A 23,654-nucleotide genomic window follows, 5' to 3' on the forward strand; every position below is an offset into this window, starting at 1 on the left:
AACAATTTTTGCAGCAAATCCCCCCCCCCCCGCAATATCCAGCCCATACCTTTCCGCCTGCAATGTAAACCCATTCTTGCGAGTCCTATCCTCTGCTGCCAACTGGAACAGCTCCCTGCCCTCCTCTGAGTGACAGCCCTTCAAGTACTTCAAGAGAGCAATCCTGTCCCCCCTCGACCTCCTCTTCTCCAGACTAAACACTCCCAACTCCCCCAGCCTTTCCTCTTGGGGCTGGGTCTCCAGGCCTCGCCGCTCTCCTCTGCACCCGCTCAATTCTGTCCACATCCTTTTTGAAGTGACAGATAACTGTAGAGAAGCCAGATATGCAGGAAGATGGTAGAGACAGACCATAGGGTTGTAGGGTTGCCAACTACAGGTTGGGATATTCCTGGAGATTTGAGGCTGGAGCCTGGAGAGGGTGGGATATGGGATTTGACCTCATCGAGGTATAATGTCATAGAGTCCCCCCTCCAAAGCAGCCATTTCCTTCAGGGAACTTATCTCTGTAGTCTGGAGATCAGTTGAAATTCCAGGAGATCTCCCAGCCCTACCTGGAGGTCTACAACTCTACTGCATTGGCTTGCTTGCCACTCCATTCATACCTAAACTCAGTGCGCATGCATGTATGGTTCTCAACCACGTAAAGATATTCTCCAGGCATGAAAGGCAGTGTGGTAGAATGGTTAGATTAGGACTGGGGAAACGCTGAAGCAAAGCCACCCACAACTACGAGGGGGCCGTGGCTCAGTGGCAGAGCATCTGCTTGGCATGCAGAAGGTCCCAGGTTCAATCTCCAGTTAAAGGGACTAGGGCAAGTAGGTGATGTGAAAGACCTCTGCCTGAGACCCTGGAGAGCCGCTGCCGGTCTGAGTAGACAGTCCTGACCTTGATGCTCCAAGGATCTGATTCAGTAGAAGGCAGCTTCATGCAAGGGGCTGTGGCACAGTGGTAGAGCATCTGCTTAGCATGCAGAAGGTCCCAGTTTCAATCCCCGGCATCTCCAGTTAAAGGGACTAGGCGAGTAGGTGATGCGAAAAGACCCCGGAGAGCCGCTGCCGGTCTGAGTAGACAATACTGACTTTGATGGACCAAGGGTCTGATTCAGTAGAAGGCAGCTTCATGTGTTCATGTGTACGAAGCAGTATCTTTGGCCACTCTCTTAACCTACCTCACAAGGTTGTCATGGAAAGGAGGGCGGGAGGAGCCAGATACCTTTGGACTTCGTGGTATCCGTTGTTCACCTCCTGGATTTTCCTGTCCCCAGCAATGTGCAGAAACCCTGGTAGATTTTAAATGGGAACGGGGCAGTGTGATTGATGTTCTCACATATATGGGTAATGTTGCTAACCTCCAGGTGGTGGCTGGAGATCTCCTGGAATTATAACTGATTTCCAGGTGACAGAGAGCAGTTCACCTGGAGAAAATGGCTACTTTGGAAGGTGGACTCAATGCCATTATACCCTATTGAAGTCCCTCCCCTCCCCAAACCACACCCTCCTCAGGTTCCACTCCCAAAATCTCCACACGCACACATTTAACCCTTCCCTGGTCCCATATTTAGGGTTGCCAGCTCTGGGATGGGAAATACCTGGAGATTTTGGGGGCGGACCTTGGAGAGAGCAGGGTTTGGGGAGGGGAGGGGCCTCAGCAGGTTATAATGCCATCGGGTCCACCCTCAAAAGCAGCCATTTTCTCCAGGGGAATGGATCTTGGTTGTCCGGAGAGTAAATGTAATAGCAGGAGATCTCCAGGTGCCACCTGGAAGTTGGCAACCCTAGAGCTCGCATGTGTGTGTGTGTGTGTGTGTGTGTGCGCACACACACACACACACACAGAGAGAGAGAGAGAGAGAGAGAGAGCCCCACTACTTCTCTCATGCAACACACACAATCCGTCTTCTTTGTTTTGTGTCCAGTTCCAGACGTTGATCCAGTGTGGTGTGGTGGTTAAGAGCGGTGGTTTGGAGCGGTGGAGTCTGATCTGGAGAACCAGGTTTGATTCCCCCACTCCTACACATGAGTGGCGGAGGCTAATCTGGTGAACTGGATTTGTTTCCCCACTCCTACATATGAAGCCAGCTGGGTGACCTTGGGCTAGTCACAGCTCTCTCAGCCCCACCTACCTCACAGGGTGTCTGTGGTGGGGAGGGGAAGGGAAGGTGATTGTAAGCCGGTTTGATTCTGCCTTAAGTGGTAGAGAAAGTCAGCATATAAAAACCAAATCCTCTTCTTCTTTGATCGCTGCCTTTCCCAGCCATGCCAACCCCCCCACCATGCTGACTCTTCAGCGTGCTTTTAGAAAGACCACTTCGGTGTCTGGCTTTCCTCCTTCCTTCTCTGAAAGCCCATACTACATCACAGCCCTCGATCTGATAAGACCACCTTCCTGGGATGCCTCCTCCCATTACAGCTGCCTCTCTGCGCTCGGAGCTGAACGTAGCTCACGATACTAAACTCCCCCAAAAGATCAGGGATAAGAGGGGAGCTAAGCCGCTTAAGCAGGAGTCGTGGGAGGTTCAAAGGAGTAGCAACTATCCAAGCCTGCTGCCAGCTCCCAGAGAGGGGAGTTATTATCCAAGAGCTCTGTCAAAAGAGCAATCGGACCTCAAAGCTGTTTGTGAGGATGCTCGATTTTTACATCTCTGGCTTGCAGGCAGCTATGCAACCTGAGAGCTCAGGTCTAAGCGGCAGTCGGATCGCAGGTGCCAACAGTCCATCCTGCCCAGATCCTTCCAGACCAATCCAGAATCTGGAATCTGCAATAATCATTCATTAAGTGTTTTTGAAATATTGTTTGGTAAAATATTTCATAACGTAGTTTTTGAGTCCATCACAAACTTAATTTTTAAAATCTTTTGCATTTCATCGTGTATCATTATCCAAAATTTCCTTTAACACTTGAAGCTGCCTTATACTGAATCAGACCCTTGGTCCATCAAAGTCACTATTGTCTTCTCAGACCGGCAGTGGCTCTCCAGGATCTCAGGTGGAGGTCTTTCACCTCGTCTACCCGCCTAGTCCCTTTAACTGGAGATGCAGGGGATTGAACCTGGGACCTTCTGCACGCCACTGAACCACAGCCTTGCTTTCTTACATGTCCACCACTTATGATAAAACGTTACATCTGTATTATCACGTTTCCAGCATTTCCCATTATAATCTTTGTTGGCTTTTGCTATATCTTTAGGCATGATATACCATCTAAAAAACATTTTCTATCACTCCCATGATTAATTGTTCAAAAGTCATCTTCTTTCTTAAATACCTACCTTCTTTTTTAATTAGTTCCCTCAATTTTACAGCCATTTGATGATATAACAACCACGAGATAATCTTTCCTTCTCCTTTGATTGTTTCCCAAGTTTTAGTATTCCCTTGTTTATCCATCATGTTCTCATAAGTTATATTGTCCTGGAATCTATAATAATAGGTAGGTTTGTAGGTGAGCTGACTCAGGTGCTGCTTCAAGCCAGAAGGCGGGTAATAGATGAAGGAATCAATAAATGCTGCCCCTCATTCTGTGCCATCCAGATCTCATTAAGGAAATTATGACCCTGAGAGCCAGCGTGATATAGGGGTTAAGAGCAGTGGCTTGGAGTGGTGGACTGATCTGGAGAACCGGGTTTGATTCCCCTGGTTTGATTCCTCCACATGAGCGGCAGATGCTAATCTGGTGAACCGGGTTGGTTTCCCCACTCCTCCACATGAAACCAGCTGGGTGACCTTGGGCTAGTCGCAGCTCTCTTAGAGCTCTCTCAGCCCCACCTACCTCTGTTGTGGGGAGGGGAAGGGACGGTGATTGTAAGCCGGTTTGATTCTTCCTTAAGTGGTAGAGAAAGTCGGCATATAAAAACAAACTCTTCTTCTTCTTCTCCTTCTAACTAGGAGGATAGCTCGATCCCTGGGAGCCAAAGGGCTCATTATATGCTGAGAACACACTGCTGCATTACTAAAATTTAATAACCTGCAAAGCTGGAAAAGGTTCAAGCCTAAACGTGAGCTGCCGAGAGTCGTGAATGACCTATTCATAAAGGCCTCGGCTGCAAATGTGTGCTTAATATAGCGGAATGGTGTTTGATTGCTTTTCCTGTAATGGATATATTTACCCATTTAGGGGCACCGATTAGGGGTGGGGAAACCCCAGGGGAGACATAGCTCAGTGATAAGGACCTGCTTGGCATGCACAAGGTCCCTGGTTCAGTCCCTGGCATCTCCAGTTAAGAGGGTCTCTCAGGTAGCAAGGATAAAAGGCACCTCTCTCTGACTCATGAAGAAGAGGAAGAAGAGTTGGTTTTTATATGCCAACTTTCTCTACCACTTAAGGAAGAATCAAACTGGCTTACAATCTCCTTCCCCTCCCCACAACAGACACCCTGTGAAGTAGGTGGGGTTGAGAGAGCTCGAAGAGAGCTGTGACTAGCCCAAGGTTACCCAGTTGGCTTCATGTGTAGGAGTGGGGAAACCAACCCGGTTCTTCAGATAAGAATTCACTGCTCCAAACCACCGCCCTTAACTACACCACCACGCTGGCTTTCACTACTATGAAGCACTATGTTAAACAGAATAATAGCTTGACAGGAGAAACAGGTTTTTTCCCGAACCTGGATGGCCCAGACTAGCCCAATCATGGCAGATCCTGGTGCTAAGCAGGGTCAGCCCTGGTTAGTACTCAGATGGGAGGCCACCTAGGAAGTCCAGGGTTGCTACTCAGAGGCAGGTAATGGCAAACCACCTCTGTTCCTCTTTTGCCTTGAAAACCCTACTGGGTCACCATAAGTCGGCTGTGACTTAATGGCATACAATTATTACGCACTGACCTAGATGTTCCAGACTAGACCAGTCTCGTCTGATCTCAGAAGCTAAGCAGAGTTGGCCCTGGTTAGTACTTGAATGGGGGACCACCAAGGAAGTCCATGGCTGCTACACAGAGGTAGGCAATGGAAAACCACTTCGGTTCCTCTCTTGCCTACAGAGCCCTATAGAACCGGCCATAAGCCGGTTGAGACTTGACGGTCATTTTCCACCACCGTCACCAGAAAGAAGAAGAAGAAGAAGAGTTGGTTTTCATATGCCAACTTTCCCTACCACTTAAGGGAGAATCAAACCGGCTTACAACCACCTTCCCTTCCCCTCCTCACAACAGACACCCTGTGAGGTAGGTGGGGCTGAGAGAGCTGTGACTAGCCCAAGGTCACCCAGCTGGCTTCATGTGTAGGAGTGGGGAATCAAACATAGTTCTTCAGATCAGAGTCCACCGCTCCAAACCACCACTCTTAACCACTACACCACGCTGGCAGGTTTACGTCTCAGGGAAACGGTAGACCTCAATTGCCCAGCACCTGGTTCATAGATTCACAAGTTTGATCCCTGTCATCTGCAGTGGTAAAGGAGCTGTGCTGGGCAAGATGTTTCATTAAGACCCTGGAGAACTGATCCTGGGTCATAGAATCATAGAGTTGGAAGGGGCCAGACAGCCATCTAGTCCAACCCCCAACTTAATGCAAGATCAACCTAGAGCATCCCTGACAAGTGTTTGTCCATCCACTGCTTAAAGACTGTCAGAGGGGGGGGGGGCTCACCACCTCCCTAGAAAGCTGATTCCCCTGTTGAATAACTCTTATTGTATATTAAAAAAAAATTCCTGATATCCAGCTAATACCTATCTGCCCACAATTTAAACCCATTATTGCAAGTTCTATCCTCTGCTGGCAACAGGAACAGCTCCCTGCCCTCCTCAGGAGAGGCTTCACCTCCTGTGACAGCCATTTTGTCATTGCGCCCACCACCCTGCAGGTTCAAAAAGGCTGGGGACCTCTGGGGTACAGGCTCAACAACCAACTGGGTACTAACTTCTCACTCTTGTCTCTTCCCAGGTATCTGCTGAAGAGAAACTTCTGGGAGGTGCCACCCACCTGGCGTCCGATTCTTCTCACGCCATGATGGCTTTTCCCATGAGCGGCTGGTTGATCATACCGTGGTCCGTGTCTACTGTTACCTTGCTCCTGGCATCCATGTGAACGAGAGTAACCTCACTGTCTCTTGAGAGAGCCGTGACTGGATTGCTCTTTGTTTCTTTGTGACTTGGGAAGAAGAGGCGAAAGGCCCAGTTCGCCCTGCCTCTCTTCTCCTTCTTTGGTATTATATGAGGAAGGAAAAGAGGAGAAAGCTCACTTCATCATGGGTGAACAAACGGGTGTTCATCAAGGGGAAGAGACACGGATCAGGCCCATCACTGACCAGAACTGAGGCTCCAGTAAGAACTAATTCACATTCGTTTCATGTTTTCACATTGGCGAGTCAGTAGAAGTTATCCGATCTGATGTGCCAAAGCGGTCTTTTCAGTGAACCAACATGGCAAAACTGCAGTTTGCTGCCATCTTGGGAACCTTTGAAAAATGGGCCAAACAAGGACGACACAAGCCCCAATCTGTGTGCGTGTCAGGAAAAAAAAACAGCTTCTCTTATGCCAACCCCACCGACTTCTGGTAATGACGTTACACAAAAGTAGGGTTGCATAATCTGGCCATGAGAACTGGGTTGGCCAGCTACAGACCGGGAAACAGATTGGGTGCTCGACATGGCCGCCTTGAACCAGCCTTCCGGGTTGACAGTGGTACTTTTGTGAGAGATGGGAATGATGGACTGTCTTTGAAGGAGTGAGTTGTGCTTTCAAGATAACTTTATTTGAAGATTCCTGGAAACTGAAGGGAGTTGCAGCACTGGCAGGACTAAATCGCTGGCTCCGTATCGGAAGGATAATATCAACAAGTCACTGACTTGGTTCTAGGGGTACCTCTCCAAAGACAGTTCCCAAGCAAAGGACCCAACACAACCAGAATGGTACAAGGTGGCCATTTTATACTCCCCCCCCCCCCCAGCCATATCACTTAGCTGGTTACATTTCCAAATCATGATACCCACCCCCCCAAGTGTGGTCTCCTAGAGACCTGTGTTGGCCTACGATGTAGTCATCTCAGTGACCTTCTTTGAGTCTCCTTCAATGACCATGTGGTACTCACCCAAGTGTTTTTAAGACACCGTTAAGACTTACCACCAACATAATTTGGTCTGGAAAAGAGAAGGCGGGACAGGAATATCAAAATGTCCATTTCAAGATTCCAGGTTTTGGATGCGAACTGCCATGTCTCAGCCGCTTGAGCGCCAGCAAAGAAGGACTCGCTGTGGTCAGTGGCACGCTCCAAAGGAGAATTTCACCTCCAGGATCTGGTTCGCATGCTCATGACCATCACTGAATGATTCAATGTGTGAAGAGCTGAATGTGTGAAGAGCCACCGCTGAAGAGAGCAATCGTTGGAGCTGAGATCTGTGGATCGCACAAGCTCCTGCTGCGGCAATTACAAGCCGTCACCTGCCTGTCCATCAACAAGTGATAGACACAAACGTGTGAACCTCAGTCTAAAATGCAAACCCAACCCATTCCATACTCTCTTCTGCCTTGCGTTCTTCACTGGAAATACATTACAGCTCCCAAGAATGGCCATGGCTCATTTGGGCCAGTCGTAGGTAGATTCTTCGGCTACGATCCAGCATAGAAGTTGGTGTCATTAAGCCCTTTAAAGTCAATGGGCTGGTATATGCATTTAACTCTCTGCTGGGGTAAGGCCTTGTGTTTAGGGGAGGATTTTCAAAGTGGTTTTTGTGTCAACATTCCTAAAATTCTAGAGCGTTGATGTACTTGCAGAGCTCCAGGTGAGCAAAGGTTGACCTCTTCTGTTCAGCAGCTGATCATGCGCAAATCACAGTGCTTGCTCATGCAACATTACCTGTCTGCGCAAGCACAAACACAGGGAAAGCCAGAAACTGCGGAAGACATCGTCTGGGGAAAAGTTGCAGAGAAGACTTTTTCTAGTGACTGAAATGTCATCATGTATATGGGAGATGTCTTGCCGGAATGGCCGATAGTTGGGTCCCAGTTCGCCCCCTGACACTTAAGCAGCACTATGCTTTTAATTTACGGCAGGATCAACCCACAACATTCTGCCACCCCCACATGGTTGCCCTGCTACAAGCTGAGAGTAGTCCCCAAGATCCTTCTAAAATGTCGCAGGCAGCAAATGAATCCAAATGGCGCAAACCAGCGTGGCCTGAGACCTTTGCAAAGGACCATGGGGGTATCTGCCAAGCCACACACCACTGCATTTGCAGCCCTAAATGCACGACTTTCGCCGAGGGATTATTAGGGTTACGAGTGCATTTCGGCAAAGAGGCCCATTGTGGTGGAATGCTGCTTCTAGCAAAGCATCAAATGAGAACTGAAGCCTCCCTCCCATGCTCAGAGCTGCTTTTTAAACAGTCCTCTTATGTGTGCCCAGCATTGTGTGATGCATCTTCCTTCCCAATCATTAACCGGAAATGCAAGGTGGAATCTCGGTATTTTCCCATCCTTGGCTCTCTGAACCACTGTGTCAGTGGGAAATTCAATCTGAAACGAAAATTCAGACTCTGCTGAAATTTTGAAAACATAGACTGGCCTTTTATGCAGGGACGTTTCCCCTGTGGTCACCCCCGCCGACTGCTTCAGGGCTTCCTTTTCATTACGCATGCCTTTTCTGCCCGTCAGAGGTTGCCTCGCTCTCCCCTTGCATTTTTCCCGTGTTTTCCAGATGCTGTTCTAGCCAGAATTTGGAAAATCTGGGCAAAACAAGCAGAGAGAGCAAAGCGACCCCTGACGGGCGAAAAAGGCATGCATAATCAAAAGGAAGCCCCAAAGCAGTCGGCCTGGAGGGGACCACAGGGAAATATCCCTGCATAAAAGGCCTCTGACTTCTAAATCTGTACTCAGTTTCAGAGGGTAGCCACGTTGGTCTAAAGTAGAACAGCTAGATTCGAGTCCAGTAGCACCTTGAAGGCCAACAAGGTTTTCAGGGTATGAGCTTTTGAAAGCTTATACCCCCAAAAAATCTTGTTGGTCTCTAAGGTGCTACTGGACTCCAGTCTAGCAATCTGTACTTGGTATCTATAATGCCACTAAAACGTCTGCACTGGGGAACGGGAGAGAGTTTCTTGATTAGATGGTTACTATCACCACAATGAAGAATTGTCTCCCGATGAGATAAAGACTGGGGGGTGCGTCTGTAACAGTCAGAGGGCTGCAGCCATGTGCGCAATTTTAGCTGCACATAATTGATTTGATTGGGTAATTATTTTCATGAATGTGGTGCCTGAGAAGCCCTACTTGATCCTACAGTATCTCCCCTCCACTCTTTATTATCTGAGATAACGTCTCAGAAATCTCAAAGGAGATTTGGTGGTGGGGGCATTGTTTTGGACAGCTTTCATCTGGTGGGTTGTTTTTTTAGAACTTCTTTGTCCTTCTGTTTCCAGATTTGGCATTCCGATCAAAGCTCTTGCATTCAAGTCGAGTCAGCCCCACTGATTCCAGCAGAAGGAAATGCTCTTCAAGCCAATCAGTCTAGGTTATCTTCTGGGTTACAACTCACGAGAGCTAGAAACTTATAATTTAAAATGAAAAGCCACACCCAGATGAATTGGGAGTAGAGTGGGTGAGCGGCAGTGGGGAGGGGGAGATCTGTCCAAAGGTGGGGGGAACAGGGGGACAGCTTCCCATTCTGTTAGTAGACCCAGTTGGTTGATTTTGATGAATGGCGCAGAACCACAAAATATTGATATTTATACATTGCTTTCCCCTAAGGGCTCAGAACACTAAACATTGTTCCAGGGGGACTGAAGGTCTCTGCCCTAGTCCTCCCACTATGGTTGCCAACTCTGGTTTTGGAAATTCCTGGAGATTTGGGGGTGGAGCCTGGGGAGGGAGGGGTTCGGGAAGGGGACGGAGCGCACCAGGGGTACAATGGAGTCCACCCTCAAAAGCAGCCGTTTCCCCCTGGGGGAACTCAATTCGGTCATCTGGAGATCAGCCGTAATTCCTGGAAATCTCCAGGGTCCATCTGGAGATTGGCAACCCTACATCCCAAACATCACAGCAAAGCTATAGAGAAAGCAGCTAAAGGTAGGGCAGATGCTCCCACCTTACTCTAAAATCACTGCTGCCTTTCTGCCCCACGCCAACGTGAGCTCAGCTCTCTCTTCTCTATACATATCCAATAGTAATTTGCCAGCGTTGTGTAGTGGTTAAGAGCGGTGGTTTGGAGCAGTGGACTCTGATCTGGAGAACCGGGTTCGATTCCTCCTCCACATGAGCTGCAGGCGCTAATCTGGTGAACCAGGTTGGTCTCCCCACTCCTACACCTGAAGCCAGCTGGGTGACCTTGGGCTAGTCACAGCTCCCTTAGAGAACTCTCAGCCCCACCCACCTCACAGGGTGTCTGTTGTGGGGAGGGGAAGGGAAGGTGATTGTAAGCCGGTTTGATTCTCCCTTAACTGGTGGAGAAAGTCTGCATATAAAAACCAGCTGTTCTTCTTCAAAAATTCCTACCTTCAAGGAAGGTCGTTAGGCAGGCTGATAGAGAAACGGTGGCCCTTGGCCAGTATTGGACATCAAGGCAACCTGTGAATCATGATGTGGGAAGAGTTTTGAGAAAAGAAACCCCATCTGAGCACAAACAGCAAGGACTCTGGCTTGGTGGTGGCCAGGAGAGGCCGCAGGAACACCAAGAAGTCCTCCATCTCTGCAATAAAAATAACACACAGGAACCTGGGGAGATGCTCAAAGATTGTATGGGGGTTTATAGGGGGGTTGGTTATACTTTTGGGATCTAATCTGTACTTTCTGTATGTATCAGTATTAAAAAAAATATGTACCTGAATAAAGCAAATGTGCATTTTTCCTGATGTGTGTCTCGTTTATGTATCCCATGCAAGAATTTCAAAGGATCTGAGATAGGGGTTTGGTATAGTAGTTCACCAGAGCATTTTCCTTGGCCTGCAAGGTTATTTATTTTATTATTTATTAAGAACATAAGAAAAGCCATGCTGGATCAGAACGAGGCCCTTCAAGTCCAGCTCTCTGTTCACACAGTGGCCAACCAGGTGCCTCTAGGAAGCCCACAAACAAGACGACTGCAGCAGCACTGTCCTGCCTGTGCTCCACAGGACCTAATATAATGGGCATGCTCCTCTGATCCTGGAGAGAACAGGTATGCATCATGATTAGTATCCATTTGGACAAGTAGCCATGGGTAGCCCTATTCTCATAAGAACGTAAGAAAAGCACTGCTGGATCAGACCAAGGTCCATCAAGTCCAGCAGTCTGTTCACACAGTGGCCAGCCAGGTGTCTCTAGGAAGCCCACAAACAAGACGACTGCAGCAGCACCATCCTGCCTGTGTTCCACCGCACCTAATATGCTCTTCTGATACTGTAACGAATAGGTTTGCATCATGACTAGTATTCATTTTGACTTGTAGCCGAGGATAACCCAATCCTCCATGAACGTGTCCACTCCCCAATTAAAATATTTTTATCCCACCTTTCCTTATGGTTCAAAGTTAGCTCTTCATGTGTGCAACTGAGAACAGTCCTAGGGTTACCAACCTCAAGCCAGGGGCTGGAGTTCTCCTGGTTAGTTCTTGGATGGGAGACCACCAAGGAAGTTCAAGGTTATATGAACGTAAGAAAAGCCCTGCTGGATCAGATCAAGTCCAGCAGTGGCGAAGAGGGACCTGGCAACCCTATCCACATTCCGCATCAGTGCCCTGCCAAGCTTTCTACCCTTCCTCGTGGCCAGCACACCACAAACGATCCACACAAACATGTACGTGTCTCTTTCCACATGCATCCTTTTTAGGATATAGAAACAGATATGCAGATGGCTTGTTTTCCCTCTTGAAATGCAGAGTAGGCAGAGCCCTGCCTGCATGCTAAATTAGAATTTTCTTTCAGAAACGTGGGAAATTATTTGGCTCACGAGTCCGGCCAGAGTAATGGAAAGGTGACACCGCTGCAGAAAACGAGAAGCAGGCGGAGATTCTTAATGCGGCTGCCCTGAAACAACGATGAGAAACCCGGCAGATGGCCGAGGGCAGGGGTCTACCCCAGCCCAGTCTTCTGGCTGTGAATAATTGAGGCAGGGACTCCAAAAATATAGTGGGGAAGGTGGTGTGGGGACAGGAGGGGGAGGGATAGCCATTTGGCCCGGTGATTTACAAGGAAAGGCTTGACTTGCAGCATATTTTAATAGACGAAGCCCCTTTAAATAGTTTCCTCTTGACCCACTTTCCTTTTTTAACAGTGTGCTGTCCTTTTGGCAAGGTACACACCCGCACCGCTCAATAAGCCACACCGGGGCTCAATTCAGTGTCTGTGCGGATGATAAAGGAGAGGTTGGGCCAGGACGGAAAAAGGTCTCTTTGCTCTGTGCAAGGGAAGCCCAACTCTGCCTCTGAAGTCAAATGGTGCATGACCCTTTCAGTCCGCCAGCATCCTCTTCCCTGCCGGCAGAAGCAATGCAGGGACTTTGCAAAACCAGCTCAGCCTGGGAGGCAGCCACCAGGCACCAGGAATTTTCTTCCCATTGTTTAAATGGGAGAGACAGCCTGAGTATCTGCTGGCTGAGATAAATCTTTTTTTTTTTTGGCTGGGGGAATCATTCCCAGTGACCATCTGGGGACTTCTTGCATCCCAAGTACTAGTTGGAGATCTCCCATTATCCAGCCGATAGAGATCAGTTCCCCTGGAGAAAATGGCCACTTTGGCCATTGGACTCTATGGCATTGAAGTCCCTCCCCAAACCCCGCCCTTCTCAGGCTCCGCCCCAAAAATCTCCAGGTATTTCCCAACCCGGAGCTGGCAACCCTACTCAACAAGGAGTTGAGGAACCCAGAATACCCGCTTAGAGATGTCGCTCTGTGGTTGCTCGTTTTGTCCTTTGTGGAAGCCCTTTCTGGGGCAGCTTCCCGTAAGGTTGCCAGGTCCCTCTTCGCCACCGGCGGGAGGTTTTTGGGGTGGAGCCTGAGGAGGCCAGGATTTGGGGAGGGTGAACTGATCTCTGTCGCTGGAGATTGGTTTTAATAGCAGGAGATCTCCAGCTAGTACCTATTCCCGAGCCTTTTTGTTTCTACGGCTTTCTGACCAGACAAACACAAACGCACACTGAAGGTCACAATTGTGAGTGAGCATGGAACGAGTTCTTCCATTGGGGCTGCTTCAAAGGAGGCGGGGAGGAGGGGGAAGATGCCTCTTGCCAAGTGGAGTCAACTTCTGCAGTCCTTTTGTTGAGCGGCTGGCGCTGGCTGTTAAGGTGAGTCGGGTAAGAGGCACGCAAATTAATGGCTCCTCATTATTCTAAGTGCCGGTACACTTACAGTCCATCATTTGCTTTGAGTGCATCTTGAATGCACAATAAAAGGGAAGCAGAGGGAAGGTGTAGCCCTCTTGTCTGATTGCCTACAGATAGGCTCTCGTCCTCGACACCAGCATGTATCCCCTCTGCCTCAGGATTTCTGTGCTCCAGGGATGCGTCAAGGGACCAGTGAGGCCAGGCCAGGGCAATTATGGCCACTGTCTAGGACACAAGGAGCTTTACCCGCTCTCGGCTTCATTTCCCTTTCCTCACTGAGCCTGGCCACTGCCGTAGGATGTGTATGTTAGGTGCCGTCAAGTCGCTTCTAACTTAGAATCATAGAATCATAGAGTTGGAAGGGACCACCAGGGCCATCTAGTCCAACCCCCCTGCACAATGCAGGAAACTCACAACTACCTCCCCCCTCCACACCCCTAGTGACCAGAAGATGGCCAAGATGCCCTCCCTCTCATCATCTGCCTAAGGTCACAGAATCAGCATGGCTGACAGATGGCCATCTAACCTCTTCTTAAAAACCTCCAGGGAAGGAGAGCTTACCAACTCCCGAAGAAGCCTGTTCCACTGAGGAACCGCTCTAACTGTTAGAAAATTCTTCCTAATGTCTAGACGGAAACTCTTTTGATTTAATTTCAACCTGTTGGTTCTGGTCCGACCTTCTTGGGCAACAGAAAACAACTCGGCACCCTCCTCTATATGACAGCCCTTCAAGTACCTGAACATGGTTATCCTATCCCCTCTCAGTCTTCTCCTCTTCAGGCTAAACATGCCCAGCTCCTTCAACCTTTCCTCATAGGACTTGGTCTCCAGACCCCTCACCATCTTTGTTGCCCTTCTCTGGACATGTTCCAGCTTGTCTACATCTTTCTTAAATTGTGGTGCCCCAAACTGAACACAGTACTGAACACAAAACTGAACTTGCATCGATCCTATGAATTAATGACCTCCAAAAGGTCCTATTATTGACAGCATTGCTCAGATCTTGCAAACATAAGTCTGTGGCATAGTGGTTAAGAGCGATGGACTCTAATCTGGGTTTGATTCCCCAAACACTTGTCAGGGATGCTCTAAGCTGATCCTGCATTGAGCAGGGGGTTGGACTAGATGGCCTGTATGGCCCCTTCCAACTCTGTGATTCTATGATTCCTCCACATGAGCGGCGGACTCTAACCTGGAGAACCGGGTTTGATTCCCCCACTTCTCCACTTGAGTGTTGGTCTCTGATCTGGAAAGCCAGGTTTGATTCCCCACTCCTCCACATGAGCAGCGGACTCTAATCTGGTGAGCCGGGTTGGTTTCCCCACTCCTACTCATGAAGCCTCCTGGGTTACTTTGGGCTAGTCCAGTGGTCGGCAAACCGCGGCTCCCGAGCCACATGCGGCTCTTTGGACCCTTGAGTGAGGCTCCCCGCCTCCCCACCCCCCCGTCCGTCAGCTGAGCGGCTCCTCCGCATCCCTACGCTCAGCCAGGCAGAGGCGCTGTGCTCCCGCCGACCTCCAGTGCGCCCCAGGCGGGAGGAGCCAGCAGGAGAGCGGGAGGCGGCGCCCCCCTCCCCCTCCCCCGGCCTCCCCTCCTCTCTCTCTCTCTCTCTCCAGCAGGGAGGGATCATAGGAGGCGGGGAGAGGCGGTGGCCGGCCGCCCAGGCTGCTGCTGCAAGGTGGGGGGAGAGGCAGGCTCTGCCTAGCGCTGGGCAGGAGCAGGCTGCGCACTCCGTGCGCTCCCACCGCCGCCGCCTCGCCCAGCCAGCCCGGGAAGGAGGGGAGGGTGGCGGCAGTGGGGCGCAGGGGGGGAATCCCTCCCGGAGTGCAGAGCAGGGCACCCATTGGGTGGGGTTGGGGGGAGATAGCGGCGGCGACGGGGCGCCATTTGCACGAGATCACTCCGGAGGCATAGAGTCGGTGGCTGCTGTGTAGGGGCTGAATGGGAGATAGAGCATTTGTTGAGGGCAGGCAGACACTGGGGCTCCTTCCGTCCCCTTCCCATTGCTAACCTAGTAGCAAAATCTCAGTTGCAGGAGTTGGGCGACCCTAATGGTGTTATTTATGTTGATGGGACTTAATAAAAGCGAACTGAAGGCTCCATAAATAACTGCAGGGTGGGGGAAATGATGGGGAAAGCAAGCTGATTTCCTGCCCCCTCTTTCTTCTCCCTTTATTTGTTTAGGTGGCTCTGAAAAGAAATCTCAATCGTTGTACTGTTGATATTTGGCTCTGTTGACTAATGAGTTTGCCGACCACTGGGCTAGTCACAGTTCTCTCTGAATTCTGTCAGCCTCACCTCCCTCACAAGGTGTCTGTTGTTGGGAGAGGAAGGGATGGAGATTGTAAGCCAATTTGTGTCTCTTTAAAAGATAGAGAAAATTGGCATATAAAAATAATGGCTCTTGACAGCCAAGCAGGGTCAGTCCTGGATTGAACTTGAAGACCACCAAGGAAGTCCAGGGTCACTATGCAGAGGAAATCCAGGGTCACTATGCAGAGGAAGCAACGGCAAACCACCCCTGAACATCTCTTGCCTTGAAAACCCTATGAGGTCATGCACAATTGGAGATATTAAATTGTGATCTCATGTGTTTTTATAATAGTTGTTTTATTTATATTGTTCTATCTGGAAAAAAATGTTTTATTTATATTGTCAGCTGTCTTGAGTTCTGCAAGGTAGAAAGGAAGCTAATAAATGTTTCCAATAAACAAATAAAATAAATAAACCTTGCACTTGCTTTGTTTCTAGCATGGGAGTCCAGAAGGCTAAGCCCCTCTCCCTTTCCTTTCCACCCAGAAGGCCCAACTTCCACCCAAACTAGGGTTGCCAACCTCCAGGTACTAGCTGGAGATCTCCTGCTATTACAAGTAATCTCCAGCAATTGGCAATTGGGCTCTATGGCATTGTTGTCCTTGCTTCCTTAGCAGCGAGACGGATGACACTCGCCGAAGGGCAGAACGTGCGGAATTAGCCGCAGCCGGGAAGACAGTTCAAAGCGCTTCTCTGCAAAGAGAAAAAGGAAGTACAGTACGGCTCATTGAAACGAGAGAGAGATTTGTGGAGAGGAGGCGGCCAACGGGTCCGTGGAAATATTTCTTTCCCAGACTGGGAGGGGAGAATCCTGCCAGGGCTTCGGCAACATCTGGAATCTCATCCTGCCTTAACAAGGCTGCGGGCAACAGGGAAACAGACCCTCATTATGGCCAAGAAGCCCCGGCGCTCCGTCTCCGGCCTCCGGCACAGGGCCTCCTTTATGCCCTGTCCGAGTCCAACAGCCTCAGGAAAGAAAGCCGCTCAGTACTCCAGGAATGGTCATTCCCCCAGGCCAGTGTTTAAACCGGCTTGCGGTTAGGGATGCGGTAAAAACACAGCCAGGGCTTCTGGGCATCCGTTGTCCGCTATGGAAACAGCGTGGATTCCTTTTTTTTAAAAACGTATCGTTTCACATACCCAACCTAGAAACATCGAATCATGGATAAGGTTGCCAGCTCCAGGTTGGGAAATACCTGGAGATTTTGAGGGTGGAGTCTGAGGACGGTGGGGTTTGGAGAGGGGAGGGACTTCAATAGTTAAATTGTGGAACTCCCTGCCCCAGGGTGTGGTGATGGCTGCCAACTTGGAAGGCTTTAAGAGGGGAGTGGACAAGTTCATGGAGGAGAGGGCTATCTGTGGCTACTAGTAAAAATGAATACTAGTCATGATGCATACCTATTATCTCCAGAATCAGAGGAGCATGCCTATTATATTAGGTGCTTTGGAAGACAGGCAGGATGCTGCTGCTGCAGTCGTCTTGCTTGTGGGCTTCCTAGAGGCACCTGGTTGGCACCTGTGTGAGCAGACTGCTGGACTTGCTAGACCTTGGTCTGATCCAGCATGGCCTTTCTTATGTTCTTATGTTCAATGCCATATCCAATTGCCAAAGGGGCCATTTTCTCCAGGGGAACTCATCTCTGTTGCCTGGAGATCAGTTGTAATAGCGGGAGATCTCCAGCTACCACCTGGATGTTACAATCTAAATTACAGCACTGTGGCCATCAAGCAATAACACATACTGTAATGAATGCCAAATCTTTAATATTAAAATACACAATAACTATAACTACTAAACTATCCAGCTAATCTGCATCTACAAAAATACGTACAATCAATGTGAGACATAATACAAAAGTCTGGAACGTAACAACATAGGCAATGCCAAGGTAATGTGCATATAAACAGTATCTATATAAAAATATTGTCGAAGGCTTTCATGAGTATCTATATATGTCCCGAGAAAAGCTGCAAGTAGCGACTCCCTCACGCTGCCGCTGCTGAGTGTGAGGTCCCAGGTTCACTCCCTGGCATCTCCTGTAAAGGGACTAGGCAGGTAGGTAATGTGAAAGACCTCTGCCTGAGACCCCAGAGAGCCGCTGCCAGACTGAGTAGACAATACTGACTTTGATGGACCAAGGGGCTGTTTCAGTGTAAGGCAGCTTCATGTGTTCATGTGTTCATGAGATCAGTTGTAATCCCAGGAGATCTGCAGTCATTACCTGGAGGTTGGCAACACTCAGTGTAGGACTTACGGAAGGATTTCAGTGGGGTATAATGCCATAGAATCCACCATCCAATGCTGCCATTTTCTCCAGGGGCACTGATCTGTATAGTCTGGGGATCACTTGTAATTCCAGGGGATCTCCAAGCACCACCTGGAGGGTGGCAACTCTACGGGGGGATATTGTCGAAGGCTTTCACGGTCAGAGTTCATTGGTTCTTGTAGGTTATCCGGGCTGTGTAACCGTGGTCTTGGAATTTTCTTTCCTGACGTTTCGCCAGCAACTGTGGCAGGCATCTTCAGAGGAGTAACACTGAAGGACACTGTCCTTCAGTGTTACTCCTCTGAAGATGCCTGCCACAGTTGCTGGCGAAACATCAGGAAAGAAAATTCCAAGACCACGGTTACACAGCCCGGATAACCTACAAGAATCTACGGGGGGAGTTGGGGAAACTTATCCTTTGGCCATAACCAAAAGATCAATGTCTTCCTCCTCCAGAGTCAGCAGGAGGTTGTTCCGCTCTGGCTCATTTCCATGTAGATTTGCCAACTCAGGGTTGGGAAATCCCCGGAGGATTGGGGGACATGTGTGTGTGTGTGTGTGGAGCATGGGGAGGGTGGGGTTTGGGGAAGGGAGTGGCCTCAGCAGGGCATAATGCCATAGTCTACCCTCCAAAGCAGCCACTTTCTCCAGGGGAACTGACCTCTGTAGTATGGAGATCAGTTGTAATTCTAGGACATCTCCAGGCCCCATCTGGAGGTTGGCAACCCTATTTCCATGCCAGAGGAGAGTCCAGTGGGGGCTCTGGGCACACGAATGCATGCACAGCGTCATGTATTTTTGCTGCGCTTAAGCAAAGATGTGCCTTATTTGTTGGGTCCAGTTAGTTTTAATTTTTCTATTCCTTTTATTTTTGTTCTTTTCTTTGCTATTATTGAACAGAGAAGTGTTCCATGAATACATTTGAATAATAAAGCCGCATCCATCCCCAAAAGCCACAGGACATTCCTGCAGGCTCCCCGCTGGGTTGGCAGCCAGCTCAAACTTTCAAACACACACACAAACACTTCCCTGACAGATCATTCTCTTCACAGTCAGCTGGGGAAAGCAAGTATGACATCGGGGCGCGGGGGCTGTGGCTCAGTGGCAGAGCCTCTGCTTTGCACACAGAAGGTCCCAGGTTCAATCCCTGGCATCTCCAATTAAAATGACCAGGCAGTAGGTGACGTGAGAGACCGCTACTTGAGACCTTGGAGAGCCACTAAGTAGACAAGACTGATCTTGTAGGACCAAGTGTCTGATTCAGTATATGGCAGATTGATATGAGGGACTGTGGCTCAGTGGTAGAGCATCTTATTTGCACACAGAAGGTCCAAAGTTCAATCCCCGGCATCTCCAGTTGAAAGGACCAGGTTATAGGTGATATGAAAGACCTCTACCAGAGAGCTGCTGCCAGTCTGAATTGACAGTTCTGACCCTGATGGACCAATGATCTGATTCAGTATAAAGCAGCTACTTATGTACATATAACACTCACTCCAGGCATTGCCAAGCACTGAGGGTCAGCTTCATGAGCCACCACAGGCGATGGCAGGACCTCAAAGCCTAGGGAGTTACTTTTGCAGGTGTTTCTAAACCTTTTCAAACCATGGGTGGGGGCTTGTGGATCTGTTCCTTCTGCTTCTAGAAGCCTTGCACTGGACCAAGAGGCTTACTTGCCTGGCCACATCTGCAACCAGAGATTCCTTACCTGGGAAGGGCCTTCTCAGTCATGGCACCAAAGCGCTGGAACTCTCTCCCAAGAGAGATTTTTTCTGTCCCCTTCTGCTGCCATCTTCCACCAGCGGGTGAAGACCTTTTTGTTTCATTTGGCGTACTTTCAACAATTCCTCCTTCCTAACCAATGCTTTAATTGCTGTGTTTAGGTTTTCTATGTATTTAACTTTGCTTTTTAATCGTTGAAATGATGTGTATGCTGGGGGTGAGGGTGGATTTTAATGTTTTTAAAATGCGATTTTTTTATCAAGTATGTTTTAAATTCTTAGCAGCCTTGGTGGACCTTTGTGAGGGCAGAAAGGCTGGATACAAATTGTGTAAATAAATGAATAGTTATAGATACTTGGCGACATTTCAGAAGAGGAGAAATAAGGGCTTGTGGGGGAAAGAAGGTTTTGGAGGACGGATTTGCTAGAAGCATCATTACAGAGACGAAGAAGAGTTGGTTTTTATATGCCGACTTTCTCTACCACTTAAGGAAGAATCAAACCGGCTTACAATCACCTTCCCTTCCCCTCCCAACAACAGACACCCTGTGAGGTAGGTGGGTCTGAGAGAGCTCTAAGAGAACTGTGACTAGCCCAAGGTCACCCAGCTGGCTTCACATGTAGGAGTGGGGAAACAAATCTAGTTCACCAGATTAGCCTCCGCCGCTCATGTGGAGGAGTGGGGGATCAAACCCGGTTCTCCAGATCAGACTCCACTGCTCCAAACCACCGCTCTTAACCACTACACCATGCTGGCTCTAATTAGAGGCAACTAATAGGGCAAGAAATGTGGAGAAGTGGAAGAAGAGATAGTTTGAGAAGCTAAGGTCAGGGGGTCCAAGAGGAAAAGAGGACAGGAAGAGCATCTTGGGAAGGGGAGACCACCAAGAGCTTTGGTGGTAACAACAAAAGCTGAGAGAGAGCAGGTAAAGCAAAAAGGCAGGAGAGGGAAAGGAAGAGTGGGCCGCTCGCAGCAACGGTTGAGATGGCGAGCCATTATCTGTGCCTCAGAATGGCTCATTTCGGCCCGCTCCTCATTAACAGGCTGACTCCGACAGTCATGATCCTGCCTCCGCCTTTAACTGCCACCGTCTTTAACTGCCACCACGCAGCGGAGTGTGACCCATCAGAAGCACTCCCCAAGTCTGGTGGAAATGAATTCCTATATGCACGTCGACTTTTTTTTCTTCCTGAGGCACTGGATTTGAGGTGGCCATTTGTTAATAGAAACCCCGCCACACTTCCTCCTCCCCTCCCCAGGAGTTAATTTATATTTGAATGTCATGGGGAGGAAAGATTAATGGCGAGAAACTAATCTCCCCACCTCCTTAGTAAATTATCTGCAGAAATCAGTGGAGGAACTTCACAGGGAAGTAAAAAGTCAATCAATAGCAGGGCAATTGCCGTGCCTTCCCTCTCTGGAGTGATGACACCCAATTTTACTCCGACACGCACTTTTGTAACGATTCTTTTGGTTTCTGTTCGGTAAGTAGTTATAAATGGTTCCCTTCAAAGAGGATGAGGAGGAGCCAAATCAGTGTTTGGCTCTCATGGCCCTAGGGTTGCCAACTTCCAGGTAGTAGCTGGAGATCTCCTGCTATTACAACTGATCTCCAGCTGTTCCTCTCTTGCCTTGAAAACCCTACTGGGTTACCCTAAGTCGGCTGTGACTCGATGGCATACAGTTATTATGCACTGACCTGGATTGTTCAGGCTAGCCCAATCTCGTCTGGTCTCAGAAGCTAAGCAGGGTTGCTACAAAGGCAGACAATGAAAAACACCTATTAGTCTCTTGCCTTGAAAACCCCATGAAGGGTCACTGTAAGTGCAGAGGAGAGCAATGAGGATGATCAGGGGCCTGGAGCCCAAACCCTACACGGAAAGGCTGAGGGAGTTGGGAATGTTCAGTCTGGAGAAGAGGTTGAAGGAGGACAGGATTCCTCTCTTGAAGTATTTGAAGGGCTGTCACTTAGAGGAGGGCAGGGAGCTGTTCCTGTGGGCAGTGGAGGATAGGACTCGCAATAATGGGTTTAAATTGCAGGCAGAGATGTACTGGCTGCATTAGGAAAAATTATTAGGAATATTAGGAAAATATTAGGAAAATGTTTTTACAGTAAGAGTTGCTCAACAGTGGAATTAGCTTCCAAGGGAAGTAGTGAGCTCCCCCTCACCGGCAGTCTTTAAGCAGAGGCTGGACAAGCACTTGTCAGGGATGCTCTAGACTGATCCTGAGTTAAGCAGGGGGTTGGACTAGATGGCCTCTATGGACCCTTCCAACTCTATGACTCTATCTTGACTGCAACCTGACAGCACTTTCCATCACCAAATGAACTTTGGGTGGGGTAAGCAGCCCCATTGGAAGAACGAGTGCTTTGAGCCAGCTTTGCGGGTCTATGGTCAAGAACCAAACATGGGTGGGGGAGAAGGGCTTTATAATGCACAATGAGCCGGTTGATTCATCACATACCCAGAGTCCATTTTGTCCTTTAAAAAATTCTCTTGCTCACTGCAGCTCACTACATGTAAAGGATCTAGAGGGAGACTCTCATGGGGCAGCCTGCTGAGGCTTCCTCAGATGAAGAGGATCTTGAAGCAGCAGGCAGTGGAAGAGAGGAACAGCAGCAAGCTGAGTAGGCATAGATGGATGAATGTCCCCTGTACCTACTACCACCCAGGGCTGGGGACTCACCTGTGTCCAGCAGTAGCCCTCCACAGCCACTACAGCAGCGACACCAAAAGTGCAGAACATTCCTATTCCAGCGTAGAAGAAGTGCTAGGTTACAAGCACTATGAAGAGCACTGCCGGCTGACAGCAATGAGAATAATGAACTCCCTCCAGCAGAGAGTGCTGAGTCAGAGGAACCAGCAACAGCTGGTTCCTCTTAGGTTTATTTAAGCAGGCACTGGCATCCAGACTGACGTGGGAACAACTTGTTACTACTACTTGGGGTTTTCTTGGTCCTCTGGACATTTCTGAGACTTGTGGCCTTGACCTTGGAACAGACTGACTTGGCATTTGGACTCCGCTGTGGATATTGATCCTCGGACTGCTATCTGAGTACGCTACCTGTTTCTGGACCTCAGGTCTGCTGGCATTCGAGACTGAGATGCAGCCTTCCATAAAGTGAAGATGGGGAGACCCTGACACAGAAGAGGGAGGCCCACCCTATGTGTCAGAGTGCCTGAGGTGGGAGGGGGAGGCAGCCAGAACACCCCTCCTTGGACTCCAGTAATTCCAGTGATAACCTGGGTGGGGAAAGGTCACAACAGCCAGGCTCAACCGTAACAGCCATCTCATGACAAACCTGCATCTCGGCTATACCGCTTTAGACTACAAGTAAGGGACTCAATGTTGTTTTATTTATTTCCTTCCTTTTTACTTCGCCTTTCTCCCCAACGGTGCTCATGAGTGTTGCCCTGTTTGATCCTGAGAGCCAACGTGGTGTAGTGGTTAAGAGCAATGGTTTGGAGTGGCGGACTCTGATCTGGAGAACCGGGTTTGATTCCCCACTCCTCCACATGAGCGGCAGAGGCTAATCTGGTGAACTGGATTTGTTTCCCTGCTCCTCCACACGAAGCCAGCTGGGTGACCTTGGGCTAGTCACAGCTCTCTCAGCCCTACCTACCTCACAGAGTGTCTGTTGTGGGGAGCGGAAGGGAAGGTGATTGTAAGCCGGTTTGATTCTGCCTTAAGTAGTAGCAAAAGTCAACATATAAAAAACAATTCTTCTTCTTACATCATTCTCTTCTCCTCCATTTTTTCCTCACAACAACCCTGTAAGGCAGGTTAGGCTGAGAGTTTGTGACTGGCCCAAGGTTGGCCAGTGAGCTTCCATGGCAGAGCAGGGATTTGAGAACCTGAGTTTCCCAGATCCCAGTCTGACACACCTAACCATTACACCGTGCTGGTGTTCGCACTGTTGGAATGCTCGATGCACACACGAAAATCCGCTTCCATCTAGAAAACTAGCATTTCAAGGAAAGGATTCTAAGCACAGCCGCCTTCTTGACACACTAGATTTCTATGTGGCAGGAACTTTTTTCTAAAGAGGCATGTTCCACCACACCAGCCCCTAATTTACTGTCTTCAAGAGAACTAGGCCAATGAACTCAGCGCTCAGACAGGAAGAGATTC

At 49.1% G+C, this 23,654-nt stretch overlaps 1 protein-coding gene across 1 annotated transcript in view; it reads left to right on the plus strand.

Annotated features, from left to right (window-relative positions):
* Window positions 1-6,016, plus strand: part of GFRA4 (GDNF family receptor alpha 4) — a 102,046-nt gene extending 96,030 nt beyond the window's left edge. Inside the window, exon 8 of the mRNA XM_056855575.1 lies at window positions 5,873-6,016. Within this exon, the coding sequence (XP_056711553.1) occupies window positions 5,873-6,016 (144 nt within the window). The remainder of the gene's footprint in view (window positions 1-5,872) is intronic.
* Window positions 6,017-23,654: the final 17,638 nt, after the last annotated feature.

The sequence above is a fragment of the Euleptes europaea genome, chromosome 9, assembly GCF_029931775.1.
Source record: "Euleptes europaea isolate rEulEur1 chromosome 9, rEulEur1.hap1, whole genome shotgun sequence".
In the NCBI taxonomy this organism is placed as follows: Eukaryota; Metazoa; Chordata; class Lepidosauria; order Squamata; family Sphaerodactylidae; genus Euleptes; species Euleptes europaea.